Source organism: Lepisosteus platostomus, chromosome 9 (assembly GCF_059453375.1).
Source record: "Lepisosteus platostomus isolate fLepPlt1 chromosome 9, fLepPlt1.hap1, whole genome shotgun sequence".
NCBI lineage: Eukaryota > Metazoa > Chordata > Actinopteri > Semionotiformes > Lepisosteidae > Lepisosteus > Lepisosteus platostomus.
In genome coordinates, this window is record NC_142619.1 from 1016842 (window position 1) to 1044298 (window position 27457).

The 27457-nt window shown below is 55.6% G+C and overlaps 1 protein-coding gene across 1 annotated transcript; it reads right to left on the reverse strand.

Annotated features, from left to right (window-relative positions):
• LOC148654272 (receptor-type tyrosine-protein phosphatase H-like) lies at positions 1 to 26584 on the reverse strand. The gene is made up of 17 exons (XM_088646250.1): positions 25463 to 26584; positions 22406 to 22793; positions 21342 to 21557; positions 20202 to 20456; positions 19884 to 20114; positions 19543 to 19800; positions 12522 to 12785; positions 7678 to 7774; positions 7267 to 7311; positions 6511 to 6592; positions 6200 to 6290; positions 4884 to 4960; positions 4356 to 4490; positions 4103 to 4225; positions 2248 to 2405; positions 1756 to 1891; positions 1 to 1120 (listed from the first exon to the last, which is right to left on the reverse strand). The coding sequence occupies exons 1-17, from the start codon at positions 25511 to 25513 to the stop codon at positions 971 to 973; spliced, it is 2757 nt and encodes a 918-aa protein (XP_088502376.1). The 5' UTR covers positions 25514 to 26584; the 3' UTR covers positions 1 to 970.
• Positions 26585 to 27457: the final 873 nt, after the last annotated feature.

The window sequence follows — 27457 nt, forward strand, 5'->3', positions numbered from 1 at the left end:
TGCCATCGCGGGAAGAGGAATTATTTATTGCCGGTTCGTGACTGGGAGCCCCGGGCCCCAGGACCGCAAACACGCGTTTCGGTTAAAGAGAAGAAAAAAAAAGCCGTTCCTCGGTGCCCCGTGGGTGTGGGGTGTCCCACCCGTGTCCTCCTGGGCTGCAGGCCGCGGAACCGGCCTGGCTGGGTCACAGCAGCAGCAGACGGAGCTGCGATCTGGCCCGTGATCCCGGCGCCGGTTCCGCCGGTTCCGATGAGGTGGCGACGGGCCGGGCCGGCCTGTCCTGTCTCGTCCACTCCAGTCCAGTCCACGGGTCCCCTCGTTTCGGGCCGGGCGTTTGTTTTACAGCAACCGGCAACCGCCCAGAAACACTGATGGGGTGTGTGTGTGTGTGTGTGTGTGTGTGTGTGTGTGTGTGTGTGTGTGTGTGTGTGTGTGTGTGTGTGTGTGTCCTGCGATGGACTGGCCCTGGTGTGTGTGTGTGTGTGTGTCCTGTGACAGACTGGCCCTGGTGAGTGTGTGTGTGTGTGTGTGTGTGTGTGTGTGTGTGTGTGTGTGTGTGTGTGTGTGTGCCCTGTGATGGACTGGCCCTGGTGTGTGTGTGTGTGTGTGTGTGTGTGTGTGTGTGTGTGTGTGTGTGTGTGTTCAGGGGAGCGGGAGGTGGGATCTTCTCCGAGAGTCGGGCACGGAGCATCAGGACCAGTCCTGGGGGTTCAGCTGTCCCCCTGCAGAGAGGCATGATGGGGGGATGAGGATCGCAGCGGTCAGGCGCGGGCGGGGCAGTGTGTCCGAGGCAGCTGGGAGGTCACCTGGGAGAACGTGCGCGCTCCACGCAGAAGGTTCGGACCCGGGACCCGCGGGCTGCGAGTCACAGGACCAGCAAGAGGGGCGAAGGGCTGCAGAGCTAGAGGAGAGGGCGGATCAGAAGCAGGGCCAGGCGAAGCGCGGTCGTCTCGCGGGCGTCTCGCGGGCCTCAGCAGGCGTCCTGGCCGGGCGGGCCGAGCTCCTGCAGCGCGGTGGCGTTCATGTAGAGCATGTTCTCGTACAGGATCTCCTCCCGCCCCGGCGCCGCCCTGGACCGCAGGACGTTGAGCAGACACTGGTGCAGGAAGATGTACTGAACCTGAACGCGGAGACGGCCAGGTTAGTACAGACACCCCGACTGGACACTCCAGTACATGAACACTGCACTGAGAGAGAGAGGGGTTCACACTGACTGGACACTCCAGTACATGAACACTGCACTGAGAGAGAGAGGGGTTAATACACACACACTGACTGGACACTCCAGTACATTAACACTGCACTGAGAGAGAGAGGGGTTAATACAGACACACTGACTGGACACTCCAGTACATGAACACTGCACTGAGAGAGAGAGGGGTTAATACACACACACTGACTGGACACTCCAGTACATGAACACTGCACTGAGAGAGAGAGGGGTTAATACACACAAACTGACTGGACACTCCAGTACATGAACACTGCACTGAGAGAGAGAGGGGTTAATACACACACACTGACTGGACACTCCAGTACATGAACACTGCACTGAGAGAGAGAGGGGTTAATACAGACACACTGACGAGACACTCCAGTACATGAACACTGCACTGAGAGAGAGAGGGGTTAATACAGACACACTGACTGGACACTCCAGTACATGAACACTGCACTAAGAGAGTGTATCAGTAGGTCTATCAGTCCGTTACTGTGTGACAGTATACAGTATCTGTATCACAGTGTTGGTCTCACCTCTGTCTGCACCATGAGAGGCCTGTGGAGCCTCATCTTGTGGACAAAGGCTTTGACCCCCAGTGTCTTTTCTTCCTCCATCTGCTGCAGGAGAACATCCAGGGCGATTAAAGTACCTGTCCGCCCTACACCAGCACTGCGAGAGAGAGAGAGAGAGAGAGGGGTTAATACAGACACACTGACTGGACACTCCAGTACATGAACACTGCACTGAGAGAGAGAGGGGTTCATACAGACACACTGACTGGACACTCCAGTACATGAACACTGCACTGAGAGAGAGAGGGGTTAATACAGACACACTGACTGGACACTCCAGTACATTAACACTGCACTGAGAGAGAGAGGGGTTAATACAGACACACTGACTGGACACTCCAGTACATGAACACTGCACTGAGAGAGAGGGGTTAATACACACACACTGACTGGACACTCCAGTACATTAACACTGCACTGAGAGAGAGAGGGGTTCATACAGACACACAGTACCTGCAGTGGACCAGTGTTGGAACACCTGTGCAGCTCCTCTCTATGTGCTGTCGGATCAGCCCTCGGAACCGGGTCACCGGTTCTGTGGACAGGGGTGTCCCGTGGTCCGGCCAGGCCACGAAGTGGAAGTGTTTGACCGCGCGCGTCTCGGCGCTGACCTGCTGGCGCAGGGAGAGCTGGTCACCGTCTGTCGCGCTGGGCAGCTCGGTGGAAGGAGAAGGGAACCCGGCTTCGCTCCGGGTTCGGCCGGCGGGTTCCGCGAGGCTCAGAACCGCCGGTCTTGGCGAAGAGAAGCGACAGGGCAGGAGACAGCAGGAGGGTGCAGGGAGAGGACAGGCTGGTACGGCCCGAAAGGCGGTCAGGCCGCAGCAGGGAGCGAGCAGAGCCCAGAGCCGAGACACGAGACACGAGACACGAGACACGAGACACGAGACACGAGACCCCAGACCCGAGACCCCAGACCCCAGACCCCAGACCCCAGACCCGAGACCCGAGACCCGAGACCCGAGACCCGAGACCCGAGACCCGAGACGCCAGACGCCAGACGCCAGACGCCAGACCCCAGACCCCAGACCCGGGACCCCAGACCCCAGACCCTAGACACGAGACCCGAGACCCGAGACGCCAGACCCGAGACGCCAGACCCCAGACCCCAGACCCCACCCGAGACCCCAGACCCCAGACCCGAGACCCCAGACCCCAGACCCCAGACCGGAGACCCGAGACCCGAGACCCGAGACCCGAGACCCGAGACCCGAGACCCGAGACGCCAGACGCCAGGCGCCAGACGCCAGACCCGAGACCCCAGACCCCAGACCCCAGACCCCAGACCCCAGACCCGAGACCCGAGACCCGAGACCCGAGACCCGAGACCCGAGACCCCAGACCCCAGACCCCAGACCCGAGACCCCAGACCCGAGCCAGCCGGGGGCAGAACAGAGGCCAGAACCCGGAGCAGGGCGGAGAGAAACCCAGCAGGGACTGCGGACCGCCCAGTGTGGGCCCGGGGGTGGACGGGGAGCCACCTCTGGTCTAAAACGCCCCAGGAGGCCGAGGGGGCGCAGGCGGGACCGACGCCCCGCCCGCCCGGGTCGTCACGCCGTGTGGCCCGGATCTCGTGGGCCGCTCGGAGCGCCACGGGTTCGAGACGAGGGGCGGCGGACCTGCCCCGGGCCAGGCTTTCAGGAAGCAGCGCGCTCCTGCCCCGTGAGGCACCGGAGGACAGGGGTGGCGCTGGAATCCTCTTCGGAATAAAATCCCGCAGGGAGGGCAGCAGCGTCCCGCTCGGGATTCGAACCCACAACCGGAAGCCCACCTGGCCTCGCCGAAGCCCCGACTACGGGGTCCGGTTCGGTGGGCAGTCGGTGGCTTCTCGTCACGCGGGACGAGATGGGAGCTCGTTAGCGCTGCGGCCGGTCCAGGGAGCGATTGACACACGCGCAGGGCGCGGCAGGGCGAAGCCGAGAGCCAGGGGCAGGTGCACAGGGACAAGGGCAGGGACAAGGGACAAGGACAGGGACAGGGACAGGGACAAGGCGTGACACAAAGCCAAGGACAGGGACAAGGGCAAGGGGCAAGGGACAAGGGCAAGGGACAAGAGACAAGGACAGGGACAGGGACAGGGACAAGGGCAAGGCGTGACACAAAGCCAAGGACAGGGACAAGGGCAGAGACAAGGGCAGAGACAAGGGCAAGGGACAAGGACAAGGGCAGGGACAGGGACAAGGGCAGGGACAGGGACAAGGGCAAGGCGTGACACAAAGCCAAGGGCAGGGACAAGGGCAGGGACAGGGACAAGGACAGAGACAAGGACAGAGACAAGGACAAGGGCAGGGACAAGGGCAGGGGCACTGACGTGTTTGACAGTGAAGTCTCTCAGGGTCCAGTCGCTCTCCTTCGTCTCCGAGCTGACGGTGACCGAGACGTCCCCATACGTGCAGGGGGTGTAGTCCAGGGGCCAGTACTGCTCACACTTCACCTGCGCGGAGAGGGCAGTCAAGCAGCACACTCTGTGTGTCTGTCTGGGCGGGCGGTGGAGACCGTTCATGAAGGGTCTGCAGACTCTCACACACTCCTCCACCTGCAGGTGCAATCTGCAGCCGGCTCACCTTGCCTCCCTCCATGCAGCTAGTCAGCATGACCACAGCCTCCACCCTCTGCTCCCAGATCATCCTCCAGAAATCTACCACTGTGTTCGGGAGAGGACCCTGAGCTGCGATATACTCCCTCTTACTGCTGTAGCCCTGAGAGAGAGAGGGGTTAATACACACACACTGACTGGACACTCCAGTACATGAACACTGCACTGAGAGAGAGAGGGGTTAATACACACACACTGACTGGACACTCCAGTACATGAACACTGCACTGAGAGAGAGAGGGGTTCATACAGACACACTGACTGGACACTCCAGTACATTAACACTGCACTGAGAGAGAGAGGGGTTAATACACACACACTGACTGGACACTCCAGTACATGAACACTGCACTGAGAGAGAGAGGGGTTAATACAGACACACTGACTGGACACTCCAGTACATTAACACTGCACTGAGAGTAACACAAAAGCACAGGGTAGAGAGGAAATGATTGAATGAGATCTTTGATGTTACACCCCATGACAGAAGACTTACAGGCATGTAGTTGGCGTTGATATAATCTGAATGAGGGTCATTATTTATCAGGCTGAGTTTAACACGTGACCGGTCATCTGAGGGAACAGACATTAGAGATTCCAGTCACTGCTGTGTTCTGTCCTACTATCAGATTCATTTCAATTCCAGCATTTCACACCCACCCTATGGTAGAAACAGGAGAAAACTACACCATTCTCAACAATGTCTATACCTTTCTCTAGATCTGCAGTCTGTTCACACTGTAGATCTAAAGTCTACTGATCACCTCCTCCACATTCCTGCTCACACTGACACCTGGAGATCTACAGTAGTGATCACCTCCTCCACGCTCCTGCTCACACTGACACCTGGAGATCTACAGTACTGATCACCTCCTCCACACTCCTGCTCACACTGACACCTGGAGATCTACAGTAATGATCACCTCCTCCACACTCCTGCTCACACTGACACCTGGAGATCTACAGTACTGATCACCTCCTCCACACTCCTGCTCACACTGACACCTGGAGATCTACAGTACTGATCACCTCCTCCACACTCCTGCTCACACTGACACCTGGAGATCTACAGTAATGATCACCTCCTCCACACTCCTGCTCACACTGACACCTGGAGATCTACAGTACTGATCACCTCCTCCACACTCCTGCTCACACTGACACCTGGAGATCTACAGTACTGATCACCTTCTCCACACTCCTGCTCACACTGACACCTGGAGATCTACAGTACTGGTCACCTCCTCCACACTCCTGTTTACACTGACACCTGGAGATCTACAGTACTGATCACCTCCTCCACACTCCTGCTCACACTGACACCTGGAGATCTACAGTACTGATCACCTCCTCCACACTCCTGCTCACACTGACACCTGGAGATCTACAGTACTGATCACCTCCTCCACACTCCTGCTCACACTGACACCTGGAGATCTACAGTACTGGTCACCTCCTCCACACTCCTGTTTACACTGACACCTGGAGATCTACAGTACTGATCACCTCCTCCACACTCCTGCTCACACTGACACCTGGAGATCTGCAGTACTGATCACCTCCTCCACACTCCTGATCACACTGACACCTGGAGATCTACAGTACTGATCACCTCCTCCACACTCCTGCTCACACTGACACCTGGAGATCTGCAGTACTGATCACCTCCTCCACACTCCTGATCACACTGACACCTGGAGATCTGCAGTACTGATCACCTCCTCCACACTCCTGCTCACACTGACACCTGGAGATCTGCAGTACTGATCACCTCCTCCATGATATTTGGACTTAAGCACCTGACAGACTTACAGGGCAGGACGTTTGTGAATCGATTCTTAGCCTTGTTGTCTGGAGTCGAAGCTGCTTTGCAGGTTTGTTCTGTTCCGACATCACTGAGGCTCTGAGAAACACAGAGAGAGAGAGACCCTGAGACACACAGGGACAGACAGACCCTGAGACAGACGGACCCTGAGACACACAGAGACAGACGGACCCTGAGACACACAGGGACAGACGGACCCTGAGACACACAGGGACAGACGGACCCTGAGACACACAGGGACAGGGAGACCCTGAGACACACAGAGACAGGGAGACCCTGAGACACACAGAGACGTCACCTCGTATTCCGTGCTGAAGTCCTTGTCTTCGTCGCGGCTCATGCGCTCGACGTGGTCTGCGAATGTCCCGAGGGGAACGTTCCTGCGCAGGAGAGCACGGATCACAGAGTTACCGACCGGAGGCTCTCGGGGAGCCCCCACACCCCTCTGTCCCGGTCCGAGCCCACAGGGCTCTCACGGCCTGATGAACGGACTGGTGCAGGGCCAAGAGCCGCACTCCCGTGTGGGGATCGTTACATTAAGAGTGCTGGGATATCAAGGGGCAGAGAGGTTGGCATCGCTCGGGTTCGATTCCTGGGGTGCTGTCTGGGTGGAGTCTGTATGTTCTCCCCGTGGTTTTACTCCCAAAGTGCACAGACATGCTGGTAAGTTAGTTGTCATCTGGGAGAACTGGCCCTGGTGTGTGTGTGTGTGTGTGTGTGTGTGTGTGTGTGTCCTGTGATGGACTGGCCCTGGTGTGTGTGTGTGTGTGTGTGTGTGTGTGCGTCCTGTGATGGACTGGCCCTGGTGTGTGTGTGTGTGTGTGTGTGTGTGTGTGTGTGTGTGTGCGTCCTGTGATGGACTGTCGTCCCACCCAGGCTGTACCCTGCCTTGCCCCATTGCTTGCTGGGATAGACTCCTGCTCCCCCAGGACCCTGAACGGTGCTGCACTGCCCCCAGTGGCCAGCTGTGGTCGAGCCGGGCTTCCCCGGTGTGTGGGGACTGGGGGACACCCCCAGAAACCCGGGCGAGCAGAGGCCGGCGTGCTGGACTCACTGCATGTTCCGGCCGGTCAGGCGGGACAATCCGAAGGTCTTCCACCTGGAGAGAGGGGGGGGGGGGTGAGAGTCGCCCGATCAGGGCCCGACCCGCACAGCTGAAAGGTGTTCACCTGGGGCACCGGTGGGGTCCGATCCGGCTTCAGGAGACCGTTCGCCGCGCGGGTCGGTGGCCGCACAACGAACGACAGGGGGTCGAACCCGAGGACACGGGTGGCGGCTGCGTGGGGGGGGGGCATTTAAAACTGGGGTCTGGAACGAGCTTCCTCTAACCCGGACAGCATGGGCTGCTTTACACTAAGGGCGGCGGGGGCGTGGAACGCGCTGCCAAGCCATGCTGTTGAAGGCGATACCTAGTTTGTTTTCACCTCCTCACCTCCAGCCCCCCCTCACAGACGGCAGCACGTACCTCATCGGGTCAGGCTGTCTCCTCATAACGAACAGCACAAGGAAGACCACAAGAATGACCAGCAGCAGAATTCCAATCACTGAGCCTGCTATCACTCCTACAGAGAGAGAGGGGTTAATACAGACACACTGACTGGACACTCCAGTACATTAACACTGCACTGAGAGAGAGGGGTTCATACAGACACACTGACTGGACACTCCAGTACATGAACACTGCACTGAGAGAGAGAGAGGGGTTAATACAGACACACTGACTGGACACTCCAGTACATGAACACTGCACTGAGAGAGAGAGGGGTTCATACAGACACACTGACTGGACACTCCAGTACATTAACACTGCACTGAGAGAGAGAGGGGTTCATACAGACACACTGACTGGACACTCCAGTACATTAACACTGCACTGAGAGAGAGAGAGGGGTTCATACAGACACACTGACTGGACACTCCAGTACATGAACACTGCACTGAGAGAGAGAGGGGTTAATACAGACACACTGACTGGACACTCCAGTACATGAACACTGCACTGAGAGAGAGAGGGGTTCATACAGACACACTGACTGGACACTCCAGTACATGAACACTGCACTGAGAGAGAGAGAGAGGGGTTAATACAGACACACTGACTGGACACTCCAGTACATTAACACTGCACTGAGAGAGAGAGGGGTTCATACAGACACACTGACTGGACACTCCAGTACATTAACACTGCACTGAGAGAGAGAGAGGGGTTCATACAGACACACTGACTGGACACTCCAGTACATGAACACTGCACTGAGAGAGAGAGGGGTTAATACAGACACACTGACTGGACACTCCAGTACATGAACACTGCACTGAGAGAGAGAGGGGTTCATACAGACACACTGACTGGACACTCCAGTACATGAACACTGCACTGAGAGAGAGAGAGAGGGGTTAATACAGACACACTGACTGGACACTCCAGTACATTAACACTGCACTGAGAGAGAGAGGGGTTAATACAGACACACTGACTGGACACTCCAGTACATGAACACTGCACTGAGAGAGAGAGAGGGGTTCATACAGACACACTGACTGGACACTCCAGTACATGAACACTGCACTGAGAGAGAGAGAGAGGGGTTAATACAGACACACTGACTGGACACTCCAGTACATTAACACTGCACTGAGAGAGAGAGGGGTTAATACACACACACTGACTGGACACTCCAGTACATTAACACTGCACTGAGAGAGAGAGAGGGGTTCATACAGACACACTGACTGGACACTCCAGTACATGAACACTGCACTGAGAGAGAGAGGGGTTCATACAGACACACTGACTGGACACTCCAGTACATTAACACTGCACTGAGAGAGAGAGGGGTTCATACAGACACACTGACTGGACACTCCAGTACATGAACACTGCACTGAGAGAGAGAGGGGTTCATACAGACACACTAACTGGACACTCCAGTACATTAACACTGCACTGAGAGAGAGAGGGGTTAATACACACACACTGACTGGACACTCCAGTACATGAACACTGCACTGAGAGAGAGAGGGGTTCATACACACACACTGACTGGACACTCCAGTACATTAACACTGCACTGAGAGAGAGGGGTTAATACAGACACACTGACTGGACACTCCAGTACATTAACACTGCACTGAGAGAGAGAGGGGTTAATACAGACACACTGACTGGACACTCCAGTACATTAACACTGAGAGAGAGAGGGGTTAATACAGACACACTGACTGGACACTCCAGTACATTAACACTGCACTGAGAGAGAGAGGGGTTAATACACACACACTGACTGGACACTCCAGTACATGAACACTGCACTGAGAGAGAGAGGGGTTCATACAGACACACTGACTGGACACTCCAGTACATGAACACTGCACTGAGAGAGAGAGGGGTTAATACACACACACTGACTGGACACTCCAGTACATGAACACTGCACTGAGAGAGAGGGGTTAATACACACACACTGACTGGACACTCCAGTACACTAACACTGCACTGAGAGAGAGAGGGGTTCATACAGACACACTGACTGGACACTCCAGTACATGAACACTGCACTGAGAGAGAGAGGGGTTAATACACACACACTGACTGGACACTCCAGTACATGAACACTGCACTGAGAGAGAGAGGGGTTAATACACACACACTGACTGGACACTCCAGTACATGAACACTGCACTGAGAGAGAGAGGGGTTCATACAGACACACTGACTGGACACTCCAGTACATGAACACTGCACTGAGAGAGAGAGGGGTTCATACAGACACACTGACTGGACACTCCAGTACATGAACACTGCACTGAGAGAGAGAGGGGTTAATACACACACTGACTGGACACTCCAGTACATGAACACTGCACTGAGAGAGAGAGGGGTTAATACAGACACACTGACTGGACACTCCAGTACATGAACACTGCACTGAGAGAGAGGGGTTCATACAGAAACACTGACTGGACACTCCAGTACATGAACACTGCACTGAGAGAGAGAGGGGTTCATACAGACACACTGACTGGACACTCCAGTACATGAACACTGCACTGAGAGAGAGAGGGGTTCATACAGACACACTGACTGGACACTCCAGTACATGAACACTGCACTGAGAGAGAGGGGTTAATACAGACACACTGACTGGACACTCCAGTACATGAACACTGCACTGAGAGAGAGAGGGGTTCATACAGACACACTGACTGGACACTCCAGTACATGAACACTGCACTGAGAGAGAGAGGGGTTCATACAGACACACTGACTGGACACTCCAGTACATTAACACTGCACTGAGAGAGAGAGGGGTTCATACAGACACACTGACTGGACACTCCAGTACATGAACACTGCACTGAGAGAGAGAGGGGTTCATACAGACACACTAACTGGACACTCCAGTACATTAACACTGCACTGAGAGAGAGAGGGGTTAATACACACACACTGACTGGACACTCCAGTACATGAACACTGCACTGAGAGAGAGAGGGGTTCATACACACACACTGACTGGACACTCCAGTACATTAACACTGCACTGAGAGAGAGGGGTTAATACAGACACACTGACTGGACACTCCAGTACATTAACACTGCACTGAGAGAGAGAGGGGTTAATACAGACACACTGACTGGACACTCCAGTACATTAACACTGAGAGAGAGAGGGGTTAATACAGACACACTGACTGGACACTCCAGTACATTAACACTGCACTGAGAGAGAGAGGGGTTAATACACACACACTGACTGGACACTCCAGTACATGAACACTGCACTGAGAGAGAGAGGGGTTCATACAGACACACTGACTGGACACTCCAGTACATGAACACTGCACTGAGAGAGAGAGGGGTTAATACACACACACTGACTGGACACTCCAGTACATGAACACTGCACTGAGAGAGAGGGGTTAATACACACACACTGACTGGACACTCCAGTACACTAACACTGCACTGAGAGAGAGAGGGGTTCATACAGACACACTGACTGGACACTCCAGTACATGAACACTGCACTGAGAGAGAGAGGGGTTAATACACACACACTGACTGGACACTCCAGTACATGAACACTGCACTGAGAGAGAGAGGGGTTAATACACACACACTGACTGGACACTCCAGTACATGAACACTGCACTGAGAGAGAGAGGGGTTCATACAGACACACTGACTGGACACTCCAGTACATGAACACTGCACTGAGAGAGAGAGGGGTTCATACAGACACACTGACTGGACACTCCAGTACATGAACACTGCACTGAGAGAGAGAGGGGTTAATACACACACTGACTGGACACTCCAGTACATGAACACTGCACTGAGAGAGAGAGGGGTTAATACAGACACACTGACTGGACACTCCAGTACATGAACACTGCACTGAGAGAGAGGGGTTCATACAGAAACACTGACTGGACACTCCAGTACATGAACACTGCACTGAGAGAGAGAGGGGTTCATACAGACACACTGACTGGACACTCCAGTACATGAACACTGCACTGAGAGAGAGAGGGGTTCATACAGACACACTGACTGGACACTCCAGTACATGAACACTGCACTGAGAGAGAGGGGTTAATACAGACACACTGACTGGACACTCCAGTACATGAACACTGCACTGAGAGAGAGAGGGGTTCATACAGACACACTGACTGGACACTCCAGTACATTAACACTGCACTGAGAGAGAGAGGGGTTCATACAGACACACTGACTGGACACTCCAGTACATGAACACTGCACTGAGAGAGAGAGGGGTTAATACAGACACACTGACTGGACACTCCAGTACATGAACACTGCACTGAGAGAGAGGGGTTAATACAGACACACTGACTGGACACTCCAGTACATGAACACTGCACTGAGAGAGAGAGGGGTTCATACAGACACACTGACTGGACACTCCAGTACATTAACACTGCACTGAGAGAGAGAGGGGTTCATACAGACACACTGACTGGACACTCCAGTACATGAACACTGCACTGAGAGAGAGGGGTTCATACAGACACACTGACTGGACACTCCAGTACATTAACACTGCACTGAGAGAGAGAGGGGTTCATACAGACACACTGACTGGACACTCCAGTACATTAACACTGCACTGAGAGAGAGAGGGGTTCATACAGACACACTGACTGGACACAGGGCTGAGAGAGAAGGGGGTTCTCTCTGCTTACAGGCTGACTCTGTGTCTTTGTTTCTGCGTAATTGTGAGTAACACTGCCGTGTTAATTGGCACAAATCCAGTGTTTCCTGGTGGGGTCTCCACTCACCAGTGGGGTCTGTCTGGCACCTCCAGCTGACCGCGGTGCTCCTCCGGGTCCCGGAGAGGGTGGTCACTGCGATGTCGTAATCCCGGGCCGGCTGCAGTCCGGTGATGTCCACCCAGTCCTGGTGACCAACCTCCTGCAGCTGGGGTCTCCCCGAGACCCTCACCTCCAGCCCCGTCCACACCCCCCTGGGCGCCGTCCAGCTCAGGCGCAGGCTGTACCCCCCCGAGAGGGGCTGGCAGGACAGGGAGCCCACGCTGTCCGGGTCTGGAGCACAGAGACGGAGGCGGTGAGGCTCGTGGGGACCCCCCCCCGCTCCCCGCTGGGCTCGCGCCTGGCCGGGCCGCTGCACCCCAGCGCCGTGGGCTCTCCCTTACGGACTGCCACTCCCCGCTCCACAGCCAGGGGGCGACGGCGAGGCGCCTGCACAGCGGATCAGACCCCGCAGTGTCGCCCCCTGCTGCTGCGCTGCTGGCACGGCGACGCGGCGCTGACTCCGCCTGCCCACCTCGAGCTCGCCCGGTCGTTCACTCCCATCATCCTCCAACTGAGAGGAGCCGGGCTGGGATATCGACCAGGGAGGGGAGCTACTGGATCATCCATGTGAGAGAGACAGGGGGTCTCTGGACAGTGGACAGTCCCAGGGTCACTGTGAGAGAGAATCAGTCAGTCTGCAGAGAGACAGGAGGTCTCTGGACAGTGGACAGTCCCAGGGTCACTGTGAGAGAGAATCAGTCAGTCTGCAGAGAGACAGGGGGTCTCTGGACAGTGGACAGTCCCAGGGTCACTGTGACAGAGAATCAGTCAGTCTGCAGAGAGACAGGAGTTCTCTGGTCAGTGGACAGTCCCAGGGTCACTGTCACAGAGAATCAGTCAGTCTGCAGAGAGACAGGGGGTCTCTGGACAGTGGACAGTCCCAGGGTCACTGTCACAGAGAATCAGTCAGTCTGCAGAGAGACAGGAGGTCTCTGGACAGTGGACAGTCCCAGGGTCACTGTGAGAGAGAATCAGTCAGTCTGCAGAGAGACAGGGGGTCTCTGGACAGTGGACAGTCCCAGGGTCACTGTGAGAGAGAATCAGTCAGTCTGCAGAGAGACAGGAGGTCTCTGGACAGTGGACAGTCCCAGGTTCACTGTGAGAGAGAATCAGTCAGTCTGCAGAGAGACAGGGGGTCTCTGGACAGTGGACAGTCCCAGGGTCACTGTGAGAGAGAATCAGTCAGTCTGCAGAGAGACAGGGGGTCTCTGGACAGTGGACAGTCCCAGGGTCACTGTGAGAGAGAATCAGTCAGTCTGCAGAGAGACAGGGGGTCTCTGGACAGTGGACAGTCCCAGGGTCACTGTCACAGAGAATCAGTCAGTCTGCAGAGAGACAGGAGGTCTCTGGACAGTGGACAGTCCCAGGGTCACTGTGAGAGAGAATCAGTCAGTCTGCAGGGAGACAGGAGGTCTCTGGACAGTGGACAGTCCCAGGGTCACTGTGAGAGAGAATCAGTCAGTCTGCAGAGAGACAGGGGGTCTCTGGACAGTGGACAGTCCCAGGGTCACTGTGAGAGAGAATCAGTCAGTCTGCAGAGAGACAGGGGGTCTCTGGACAGTGGACAGTCCCAGGGTCACTGTCACAGAGAATCAGTCAGTCTGCAGAGAGACAGGAGGTCTCTGGACAGTGGACAGTCCCAGGGTCACTGTCACAGAGAATCAGTCAGTCTGCAGAGAGACAGGAGGTCTCTGGACAGTGGACAGTCCCAGGGTCACTGTGAGAGAGAATCAGTCAGTCTGCAGGGAGACAGGAGGTCTCTGGACAGTGGACAGTCCCAGGGTCACTGTGAGAGAGAATCAGTCAGTCTGCAGAGAGACAGGGGGTCTCTGGACAGTGGACAGTCCCAGGGTCACTGTGAGAGAGAATCAGTCAGTCTGCAGAGAGACAGGGGGTCTCTGGACAGTGGACAGTCCCAGGGTCACTGTCACAGAGAATCAGTCAGTCTGCAGAGAGACAGGAGGTCTCTGGACAGTGGACAGTCCCAGGGTCACTGTGAGAGAGAATCAGTCAGTCTGCAGAGAGACAGGGGGTCTCTGGACAGTGGACAATCCCAGGGTCACTGTGAGAGAGAATCAGTCAGTCTGCAGAGAGACAGGGGGTCTCTGGACAGTGGACAGTCCCAGGGTCACTGTGAGAGAGAATCAGTCAGTCTGCAGAGAGACAGGAGGTCTCTGGACAGTGGACAGTCCCAGGGTCACTGTGAGAGAGAATCAGTCAGTCTGCAGAGAGACAGGGGGTCTCTGGACAGTGGACAGTCCCAGGGTCACTGTGAGAGAGAATCAGTCAGTCTGCAGAGAGACAGGAGGTCTCTGGACAGTGGACAGTCCCAGGGTCACTGTGAGAGAGAATCAGTCAGTCTGCAGAGAGACAGGGGGTCTCTGGACAGTGGACAGTCCCAGGGTCACTGTCACAGAGAATCAGTCAGTCTGCAGAGAGACAGGGGGTCTCTGGACAGTGGACAGTCCCAGGGTCACTGTGAGAGAGAATCAGTCAGTCTGCAGAGAGACAGGGGGTCTCTGGACAGTGGACAGTCCCAGGGTCACTGTGAGAGAGAATCAGTCAGTCTGCAGAGAGACAGGGGGTCTCTGGACAGTGGACAGTCCCAGGGTCACTGTGAGAGAGAATCAGTCAGTCTGCAGAGAGACAGGAGGTCTCTGGACAGTGGACAGTCCCAGGGTCACTGTGAGAGAGAATCAGTCAGTCTGCAGAGAGACAGGGGGTCTCTGGACAGTGGACAGTCCCAGGGTCACTGTGAGAGAGAATCAGTCAGTCTGCAGAGAGACAGGGGGTCTCTGGACAGTGGACAGTCCCAGGGTCACTGTGAGAGAGAATCAGTCAGTCTGCAGAGAGACAGCGGGTCTCTGGACAGTGGACAGTCCCAGGGTCACTGTCACAGAGAATCAGTCAGTCTGCAGAGAGACAGGGGGTCTCTGGACAGTGGACAGTCCCAGGGTCACTGTGAGAGAGAATCAGTCAGTCTGCAGAGAGACAGGGGGTCTCTGGACAGTGGACAGTCCCAGGGTCACTGTGAGAGAGAATCAGTCAGTCTGCAGAGAGACAGGGGGTCTCTGGACAGTGGACAGTCCCAGGGTCACTGTGAGAGAGAATCAGTCAGTCTGCAGAGAGACAGGGGGTCTCTGGACAGTGGACAGTCCCAGGGTCACTGTGAGAGAGAATCAGTCAGTCTGCAGAGAGACAGGGGGTCTCTGGACAGTGGACAGTCCCAGGGTCACTGTGAGAGAGAATCAGTCAGTCTGCAGAGAGACAGGAGGTCTCTGGACAGTGGACAGTCCCAGGGTCACTGTGAGAGAGAATCAGTCAGTCTGCAGAGAGACAGGGGGTCTCTGGACAGTGGACAGTCCCAGGGTCACTGTGAGAGAGAATCAGTCAGTCTGCAGAGAGACAGGAGGTCTCTGGACAGTGGACAGTCCCAGGGTCACTGTGAGAGAGAATCAGTCAGTCTGCAGAGAGACAGGAGGTCTCTGGACAGTGGACAGTCCCAGGGTCACTGTCACAGAGAATCAGTCAGTCTGCAGAGAGACAGGGGGTCTCTGGACAGTTGACAGTCCCAGGGTCACTGTGTGAGAGAATCAGTCAGTCTGCAGAGAGACAGGGGGTCTCTGGACAGTGGACAGTCCCAGGGTCACTGTGAGAGAGAATCAGTCAGTCTGCAGAGAGACAGGGGGTCTCTGGACAGTGGACAGTCCCAGGGTCACTGTCACAGAGAATCAGTCAGTCTGCAGAGAGACAGGGGGTCTCTGGACAGTGGACAGTCCCAGGGTCACTGTGAGAGAGAATCAGTCAGTCTGCAGAGAGACAGGGGGTCTCTGGACAGTGGACAGTCCCAGGGTCACTGTCACAGAGAATCAGTCAGTCTGCAGAGAGACAGGGGGTCTCTGGACAGTGGACAGTCCCAGGGTCACTGTGAGAGAGAATCAGTCAGTCTGCAGAGAGACAGGGGGTCTCTGGACAGTGGACAGTCCCAGGGTCACTGTGAGAGAGAATCAGTCAGTCTGCAGAGAGACAGGAGGTCTCTGGACAGTGGACAGTCCCAGGGTCACTGTGAGAGAGAATCAGTCAGTCTGCAGAGAGACAGGGGGTCTCTGGACAGTGGACAGTCCCAGGGTCACTGTGAGAGAGAATCAGTCAGTCTGCAGAGAGACAGGGGGTCTCTGGACAGTGGACAGTCCCAGGGTCACTGTGAGAGAGAATCAGTCAGTCTGCAGAGAGACAGCGGGTCTCTGGACAGTGGACAGTCCCAGGGTCACTGTCACAGAGAATCAGTCAGTCTGCAGAGAGACAGGGGGTCTCTGGACAGTGGACAGTCCCAGGGTCACTGTGAGAGAGAATCAGTCAGTCTGCAGAGAGACAGGGGGTCTCTGGACAGTGGACAGTCCCAGGGTCACTGTGAGAGAGAATCAGTCAGTCTGCAGAGAGACAGGGGGTCTCTGGACAGTGGACAGTCCCAGGGTCACTGTGAGAGAGAATCAGTCAGTCTGCAGAGAGACAGGGGGTCTCTGGACAGTGGACAGTCCCAGGGTCACTGTGAGAGAGAATCAGTCAGTCTGCAGAGAGACAGGGGGTCTCTGGACAGTGGACAGTCCCAGGGTCACTGTGAGAGAGAATCAGTCAGTCTGCAGAGAGACAGGAGGTCTCTGGACAGTGGACAGTCCCAGGGTCACTGTGAGAGAGAATCAGTCAGTCTGCAGAGAGACAGGGGGTCTCTGGACAGTGGACAGTCCCAGGGTCACTGTGAGAGAGAATCAGTCAGTCTGCAGAGAGACAGGAGGTCTCTGGACAGTGGACAGTCCCAGGGTCACTGTGAGAGAGAATCAGTCAGTCTGCAGAGAGACAGGAGGTCTCTGGACAGTGGACAGTCCCAGGGTCACTGTCACAGAGAATCAGTCAGTCTGCAGAGAGACAGGGGGTCTCTGGACAGTTGACAGTCCCAGGGTCACTGTGTGAGAGAATCAGTCAGTCTGCAGAGAGACAGGGGGTCTCTGGACAGTGGACAGTCCCAGGGTCACTGTGAGAGAGAATCAGTCAGTCTGCAGAGAGACAGGGGGTCTCTGGACAGTGGACAGTCCCAGGGTCACTGTCACAGAGAATCAGTCAGTCTGCAGAGAGACAGGGGGTCTCTGGACAGTGGACAGTCCCAGGGTCACTGTGAGAGAGAATCAGTCAGTCTGCAGAGAGACAGGGGGTCTCTGGACAGTGGACAGTCCCAGGGTCACTGTCACAGAGAATCAGTCAGTCTGCAGAGAGACAGGGGGTCTCTGGACAGTGGACAGTCCCAGGGTCACTGTGAGAGAGAATCAGTCAGTCTGCAGAGAGACAGGAGGTCTCTGGACAGTGGACAGTCCCAGGGTCACTGTGAGAGAGAATCAGTCAGTCTGCAGAGAGACAGGGGGTCTCTGGACAGTGGACAGTCCCAGGGTCACTGTGAGAGAGAATCAGTCAGTCTGCAGAGAGACAGGAGGTCTCTGGACAGTGGACAGTCCCAGGGTCACTGTGTGAGAGAATCAGTCAGTCTGCAGAGAGACAATGGGTCTCTGGACAGTGGACAGTCCCAGGGTCACTGTGAGAGAGAATCAGTCAGTCTGCAGAGAGACAGGAGGTCTCTGGACAGTGGACAGTCCCAGGGTCACTGTGAGAGAGAATCAGTCAGTCTGCAGAGAGACAGGGGGTCTCTGGACAGTGGACAGTCCCAGGGTCACTGTGAGAAAAATACTGTTTATCATGTGAGAGTGATGGCAGCTGGGAAAAAGAGAGAGAGAGACAAGGTAGCTGGTTCGGAAGACGCTGCTGCACACTGAATCTGCTCTAACTCAGGACGATTGTAACCCCACAGTCCAGAGATCTCCGGTCCAGTCTGGGTCACACTGTACCCCCACAGTCCAGAGATCGCCGGTCCAGTCTGGGTCACACTGTACCCCTCCAGTCCAGAGATCGCCGGTCCAGTCTGGTCACACTGTACCCCTACAGTCCAGAGATCATGGTCCAGTCTGGGTCACACTGTACCCCCACAGTCCAGAGATCGCCGGTCCAGTCTGGGTCACACTGTACCCCTACAGTCCAGAGATCACCGGTCCAGTCTGGGTCACACTGTACCCCTACAGTCCAGAGATCAGTGGTCCAGTCTGGGTCACACTGTACCCCTACAGTCCAGAGATCGCCGGTCCAGTCTGGGTCACACTGTACCCCTACAGTCCAGAGATCACCGGTCCAGTCTGGGTCACACTGTAACCCTACAGTCCAGAGATCGCCGGTCCAGTCTGGGTCACACTGTACCCCTACAGTCCAGAGATCGCCGGTCCAGTCTGGGTCACACTGTACCCCTCCAGTCCAGAGATCGCCGGTCCAGTCTGGTCACACTGTACCCCTACAGTCCAGAGATCATGGTCCAGTCTGGGTCACACTGTACCCCCACAGTCCAGAGATCGCCGGTCCAGTCTGGGTCACACTGTACCCCTACAGTCCAGAGATCGCCGGTCCAGTCTGGGTCACACTGTACCCCTACAGTCCAGAGATCACCGGTCCAGTCTGGGTCACACTGTACCCCTACAGTCCAGAGATCACCGGTCCAGTCTGGGTCACACTGTACCCCTACAGTCCAGAGATCACCGGTCCAGTCTGGGTCACACTGTACCCCTACAGTCCAGAGATCACCGGTCCAGTCTGGGTCACACTGTACCCCTACAGTCCAGAGATCACCGGTCCAGTCTGGGTCACACTGTACCCCTACAGTCCAGAGATCGCCGGTCCAGTCTGGGTCACACTGTACCCCTACAGTCCAGAGATCGCCGGTCCAGTCTGGGTCACACTGTACCCCTACAGTCCAGAGATCGCCGGTCCAGTCTGGGTCACACTGTACCCCTACAGTCCAGAGATCACTGGTCCAGTCTGGGTGATATTGAAGTCCTACAGACCAGACAGTCAGACAGTGATGATCACTGTCACTGTGCTGTTATAACTGGTGACTCACCGGTAGCGGCTGTGCTGGTGACCTCAGTGGAGTCTCTGCCCTCCCCCTCAGTGGTGACCCCTACAGTGTAGTTACAGCCAGGCTGCAGGTCAGGGATGTCCAGAGCAGTGCCAGTAGTGGTCTTGGTGAAGCTCTGCAGGTCAGGGCCACTGACCGACACTCTGTACTGTTGGACACAGCCCCTGGCGCCCGGCCAGCTGGCGGCCAGCGCAGTGGTGCTCAAGGAGCGGACTGTGACATTAGACACAGGCTCTGCACCTGTAACAGACAGTGGCGCATTGTCAGGGACAGGCAGGCCGGTTCCAGAGGAGACCAGCGTGCGCCGGAGGGGGGACACTCACTCAGGCTCCGCTCCGTCTCGCACAGCCTGGTGTCCAGGCGGCTCCAGAGCGCCACCACGTACGTGCAGCCGGGCTCCAGCCCGGAGAAGGTGGCCGTGGTGCCCGTGGAAGAGGCGTTGAGGGCCGAGCTGTCCCCCCTCACGGCAGAGGCTCTCTGGAAGGACCCCTGCAGGACCTCCACCTGCAGGGAGCTCTCGCCGACTGTCCAGTTCTGGGCATCGCAGTCCAGGGCTGCAAGGGCAGAGGACAGCCGCGGTCAAGGGTCCGGGGACTGGACACTGGGGGCCCAGAGGGCGAACGGCCGCACTCGAGCCTCACCTGTGCTGGCCAGGAGGGGGGCTGGGGCGGAGCGCTCTCCCTGTCCCATGGTGACGACTCTGACCTCATACACTGTGCCAGGAGTCAGATCGCCGATGGACAGCTGGGTCTTGTTCGGAAGCAGCTGAGAGACGCGACTCGTCTGGTTCACGGACACAGTGTACCCAGTCACACAGCCAGGAGCTCCGGTCCAGGACACACTGAGACTGTCAGTGACCGCAGAGTCCAGTGTCAGATTTGAAACCATAGATGCAACTGAGAAAAGAAAAGCAAGTTATAGTACATGAACACTGCACTGAGAGAGAGAGGGGTTCATACAGACACACTGACTGGACACTCCAGTACATGAACACTGCACTGAGAGAGAGAGGGGTTCATACAGACACACTGACTGGACACTCCAGTACATTAACACTGCACTGAGAGAGAGAGAAGGGTTCATACAGACACACTGACTGGACACTCCAGTACATGAACACTGCACTGAGAGAGAGAGAAGGGTTCATACAGACACACTGACTGGACACTCCAGTACATGAACACTGCACTGAGAGAGAGAGGGGTTAATACAGACACACTGACTGGACACTCCAGTACATGAACACTGCACTGAGAGAGAGAGGGGTTCATACAGACACACTGACTGGACACTCCAGTACATGAACACTGCACTGAGAGAGAGAGGGGTTCATACAGACACACTGACTGGACACTCCAGTACATTAACACTGCACTGAGAGAGAGAGGGGTTCATACAGACACACTGACTGGACACTCCAGTACATGAACACTGCACTGAGAGAGAGAGGGGTTCATACAGACACACTGACTGGACACTCCAGTACATTAACACTGCACTGAGAGAGAGAGGGGTTAATACACACACACTGACTGGACACTCCAGTACATGAACACTGCACTGAGAGAGAGAGGGGTTAATACAGACACACTGACTGGACACTCCAGTACATGAACACTGCACTGAGAGAGAGAGGGGTTCATACAGACACACTGACTGGACACTCCAGTACATGAACACTGCACTGAGAGAGAGAGGGGTTAATACAGACACACTGACTGGACACTCCAGTACATGAATACTGCACTGAGAGAGAGGAGGGCTATTGGAGACCCTCTCACCTGTTGTGGAATTGGAGAAGCAGTGGTCTGAGGCTCCTTGGTGGAGGGTGATATTGTAAGTGCAGCCTGGACTGAGGTCCGTGAAGGTGAAGGTTCGGTTCTGTATGGGTTCAGTCCAATTCTTCCCATTCCCGGTGGCCGTGGCGTTAGTGAAGCCCCCCTGGGTCACCCCCACAATGGTGGTCGTAGTGACGGTCCACTGGGTGGTGCAGTTGGCTGAGGGTGAGAATGAGTGGTCAGTCCTCAGCTGGCTCACTGGACTTCCTGTCCTCCTCTCTGTCCCAGCGCGGTGACCGGTGACCCGCCAGTACAGCTGTCTCACAGCGGTCCTCTTCCTGCATCACGCTGGGATCACACCACCATTTACTGCAGTACTTACCTGTGTGAGCTGTGACAACACTGTGATTTACTGTAGTAACTGTCTGGAAGAGCTGTGCTTTACCTCACTGTGACAATTCTGTGATTTACTGTAGTAAATGTCTGGAAGAGCTGTGCTTTACCACAATGTGACAATTCTGTGATTTACTGTAGTGAATGTCTGGAAGAGCTGTGCTTTACTACACCGTGACAATTCTGTGATTTACTGTAGTAAATGTCTGGAAGAGCTGTGCTTTACTACACTGTGACAATACTGTGATTTACTGTAGTAAACGTTGGATGAGCTGTGCTTTACCACACTGTGACAATATTGTGATTTACTGTAGTAAATGTCTGGAAGAGCTGTGCTTTACTACACTGTGACAATACTGTGATTTACTGTAGTAAATGTCGGATGAGCTGTGCTTTACCACACTGTGACAGTACTGTGATTTACTGTAGTAAATGTCTGGAAGTGCTGTGCTTTACCGCACTGTGACAATACTGTGATTTACTACAGTAAATCTCTGGAAGAGCTGTGCTTTACCACACTGTGCCTTTATATCTCTCTGTTTGTCCAAAATCCATTTTTTTCCCATCACACCAGGGCCAGTCCATCACAGGACACACGCAGACACGCAGACACAGGTCCAGGCTGGAGCCGGAGCAGGACCCTGGGGTGCCCTGTAACCCTCCCCTGTACTCACGAGCTGGGGTGGTGGTCATCTCCGTGGTGGTGCTCAGGGCTGCGGTGCTCAGGGCTGTAGTTGTGGTGTTCGGGGCTGTGGTGCTCTTGGCTGTAGTTGTGGTGTTCGGGGTTGCGGTGCTCTTGGCTGTAGTTGTGGTGTTCGGGGTTGCGGTGCTCTTGGCTGTAGTTGTGGTGCTCGGGGTTGCGGTGCTCTTGGCTGTAGTTGTGGTGCTCAGGGTTGCGGTGCTCTTGGCTGTAGTTGTGGTGCTCAGGGTTGCGGTGCTCTTGGCTGTAGTTGTGGTGCTCAGGGTTGCGGTGCTCTTGGCTGTAGTTGTGGTGCTCAGGGCTGTAGTTGTGGTGCTCAGGGCTCTGGTTGTGGTTGACTGCGCCGTGACGCCGGAGGCGCACTGGAGAGACAGAAGGGAGAGGTGACCCCAGGGTGGTCTCTCCCTGCTCCCGGGCGCTCCGGACACCGGACGGGACTTGCGTGGTGTTAACAGATGCAGACGAGGCTGGGGGCCAGTCAGAGCGCTGACAAAGAGTGACACGGACACTGGAGAAGGACCAGGACTGGACACCCTGCTGCAGACACACTGACTGACCCCTCCAGGACCAGGACTGGACAGCCCTGCTGCAGACACACTGACCCCTCCAGGACCAGGACTGGACAGCCCTGCTGCAGACACACTGACCCCTCCAGGACCAGGACTGGACAGCCCTGCTGCAGACACACTGACCCCTCCAGGACCAGGACTGGACAGCCCTGCTGCAGACACACTGACTGACCCCTCCAGGACCAGGACTGGACAGCCCTGCTGCAGACACACTGACCCCTCCAGGACCAGGACTGGACAGCCCTGCTGCAGACACACTGACCCCTCCAGGACCAGGACTGGACACCCTGCTGCAGACACACTGACCCCTTCAGGACCAGGACTGGACAGCCCTGCTGCAGACACACTGACTGACCCCTCCAGGACCAGGAATGGACAGCCCTGCTATAAATCCTAATTGATTACAGACACTGAACAGTTTAAAGTAAGGGTGAAATACACTGCTTTATAGTCGTGTGAACATGACACTAAATTCTAACAATAAACCAGGAATGACAACTTAACACACAGGATTCTGTGCTGTAAAACACCAGGTCACAAAATGACAGGTTGAAAAGAGAGAAGGCTAATCTGATAAACACCGCAGGCATTCCAGCACTGGTTATCAGCAGGGTCCTTGATCTTTACTGTGGTATTTCTGATAAATTATATAAATCTTTGGTTCCTCGTGAGAAAGAAATTATTTTACAACCCCTTCTCGTCACTCGGAAATACACACAGCCCTGCAAACAATGTGAGTCTCTCGTCTTGCTCTATGAGTGAAGTGTCTGTCCAGGACTCTAAAAACTACAAAAACACACACAGTCAGCCACAGGTGATCATCAATACAGTATTGGACCACTGGTCTCTGGACTGTGGGGGTACAGTGTGACCCAGACTGGACCACTGGTCTCTGGACTGTGGGGGTACAGTGTGACCCAGACTGGACCACTGGTCTCTGGACTGTGGGGGTACAGTGTGACCCAGACTGGACCAGTGATCTCTGGACTGGAGGGGTACAGTGTGACCCAGACTGGACCGGCGATCTCTGGACTGTAGGGGTACAGTGTGACCCAGACTGGACCAGTGATCTCTGGACTGTAGGGGTACAGTGTGACCCAGACTGGACCGGTGATCTCTGGACTGTAGGGTTACAGTGTGACCCAGACTGGACCAGTGATCTCTGGACTGTGGGGTTACAGTGTGACCCAGACTGGACCGGTGATCTCTGGACTGTAGGGGTACAGTGTGACCCAGACTGGACCGGTGATCTCTGGACTGTGGGGTTACAGTGTGACCCAGACTGGCGATCTCTGGACTGTGGGGGTACAGTGTGACCCAGACTGGACTGGACCAGAAATCACACACTGTGTTTTTATTACTGAGTTCACAGTCTGTTCCCCAGCCAGGTCTGCCTGTGTCCAGTGTCTGTGTCCAGCCTGCGGTCACTGAGCCTGTCCTCTGCAGTCTGTGTTGTGCTTGTGTGTGTCTCCCAGTGGGTGAGGCAGTGCTGTCTCCTCCTGTCACCTCTCTGTGGGTTTGTGATTTACCTAATCTCTCTTCCTCTTTTCCTCGCTCTCTGATAATGCCATTGTTCGTCCTTTACAGAACAACTACAAAGCCCCACGTCTGAGCTCCTGTGATCACCTGCCTTGATCTGATCACAGTTTCCCCATCACTTCACTGAACTTCTCCCTGGGCCACAGAGTTCAAGCCCGGTTCCTGTAGAACACACCCGTCTCAGCTGTGCAAAACCACCATGGAGTCACGCCCCTCTGAGAGTCTGGACTCATAAAGGACTTCTTGTGTTCGTTACCTGGAAACACTAGACCTACAGTCCAGCGCTCTCCAGATCCACTCCTGCCCCAGAGAAACAGGAACAACAAATCAGGGGCACACGTTACCCCAAATTCCACACCCCCCTGGGCTGTTCAGAGTCAGGAACACACGTTACCCCAAATTCCACACCGAACACACGTTATCCCAAATTCCACACCCCCCTGGGCTGTTCAGAGTCAGGAACACACGTTACCCCAAATTCCACACCGAACACACGTTACCCCAAATTCTACACCCCCCTGGGCTGTTCAGAGTCAGGAACACACGTTACCCCAAATTCCACACCCCACAGTGCTGTGCAGATTCAGGGGTACAGGTCGGAGCACATGGGCAAGGCCGCACTTGTGAGAAGTGGCCCCTTGCCAGCTGTCTCTCGAGCCAGGGGTACACGTTACCCCACATTTCACACGGCGGACTGCCCCCAGTCCCGCTCGGAGCTCAGCAGGCGAGGCTGAGGAGCAGGTGCCCCCTCAGGGCGCCCCGACTGAGCCCCGGCCCCAGGAGTCGGGCTGTCCCCCACCCCAGCGAGCAGTGAAGCTGAAGGCGGTGTATGGCTCTCGCGTGTCCTGTCCGGGGACCCCGGCTCTTGAACAGGCCCGCCCCCCGCAGGGCGAGAGCGACCGGCGAGCCCCGGGCTGACTTACCCAGTCCCAGCCTCCCCACAGACACAGGCACAGCAGCACCCAGCTCTGCATTCTTCCTCACTGCGGCCTGCAGAGCAGTCCAGACCGACGCCGAGCCTGCAGATACCCTCCTCTGCCTCTGTCCTGTGCTCTGTGCTCTGTGCTCCTGTCAGCTCGTCCCCAGTGGACCAGACCCTCCTCTGCCTCTGTCCTGTGCTCTGTGCTCTGTGCTGCTGTCAGCTCGTCCCCAGTGGACCAGACCCTCCTCTGCCTCTGTCCTGTGCTCTGTGCTCTGTGCTCCTGTCAGCTCGTCCCCAGTGGATCAGACCCTCCTCTGCCTCTGTCCTGTGCTCTGTGCTCTGTGCTCCTGTCAGCTCGTCCCCAGTGGATCAGACCCTCCTCTGCCTCTGTCCTGTGCTCTGTGCTCTGTGCTCCTGTCAGCTCGTCCCCAGTGGACCAGACCCTCCTCTGCCTCTGTCCTGTGCTCTGTGCTGCTGTCAGCTCGTCCCCAGTGGACCAGACCCTCCTCTGCCTCTGTCCTGTGCTCTGTGCTCCTGTCAGCTCGTCCCCAGTGGACCAGACCCTCCTCTGCCTCTGTCCTGTGCTCTGTGCTGCTGTCAGCTCGTCCCCAGTGGACCAGACCCTCCTCTGCCTCTGTCCTGTGCTCTGTGCTCCTGTCAGCTCGTCCCCAGTGGACCAGACCCTCCTCTGCCTCTGTCCTGTGCTCTGTGCTCTGTGCTGCTGTCAGCTCGTCCCCAGTGGACCAGACCCTTCTCTGCCTCTGTCCTGTGCTCTGTGCTCCTGTCAGCTCGTCCCCAGTGGACCAGACCCTCCTCTGCCTCTGTCCTGTGCTCTGTGCTCTGTGCTGCTGTCAGCTCGTCCCCAGTGGACCAGACCCTCCTCTGCCTCTGTCCTGTGCTCTGTGCTCTGTGCTGCTGTCAGCTCGTCCCCAGTGGACCAGACCCTCCTCTGCCTCTGTCCTGTGCTCTGTGCTCCTGTCAGCTCCTCTGCCTCGGTGCGGTGTGTGCCTCTCTCTGTCTCCCTCGCTCTGTCACACTTTCCTGCTGCTCACCTGCTCTCTCCTGTGCGTGTCGGAGCAGAAGGGTGTGTCCACACACACACCTGCCTAGTGAGCAGGAGAGCAAGTCTCTCTCTCTGCCTCTGCGATATTCTCTCTCTCTGCCTCTGCGATATTCTCAATTCAATTCAATTCAAGGTGCTTTACTAGCATGATCGATGGGTACAATCAGTGTTACCAAAGCAAATAAAAATAATAAAATTAACATGAAACAAAACAAAAAATAAAAGTAAAACAAAATTTACAGACATTTACAACAAAGACATATCATAAAATATTGACATATACTGTACTGTAGACAGATGGAGCATTACTGGGAGACGGACTCACTGTTCCTCAGGCTGTGACAGGAGATCACATACTGGGCTGCCAGTTCAGCTGAGTTCCCTCCTCCCTCTCCCAGTAGGATTGGGACCCGTTGTGATTCTGGCAGGTGTGGGAACTCTGGGATTAGATTTCTGAATTTCGGGAAGAATGTTTCTCTAATCCCAGAGAATCTGTCCCAGTGCAGTAGGAAGTGCACCTCTGTCTCTATTTCTCCCCGCTGGCAGTGGGAGCACAGCCTGTCCTCTCTGGGCAGCCAGGTCTGCCTGTGTCCAGTCTCTATGGCCAGGCTATGGTCACTGAACCTGTCCTCTCTGGACAGCCAGGTCTGCTTGTGTCCAGTGTGTGTGTCCAGGCTGTGGTCACTGAACCTGTCCTCTCTGGACAGCCAGGTCTGCCTGTGTCCAGTGTGTGTGTCCAGGCTGTGGTCACTGAGCCTGTCCTCTCTGGGCAGTCAGGTCAGCCTGTGTCCAGTCTCTATGGCCTCTATGAACCTGTACTTCATCAGGGTCAGTTTCTTTTTGCTGTTTCTTATCTTGGTCAAATATTTGGCTAGTGTGTATTGTCTGTTTATGGTTCTGTAGCATTCCAGTTGATGTTGTGTTTGTGTGTGT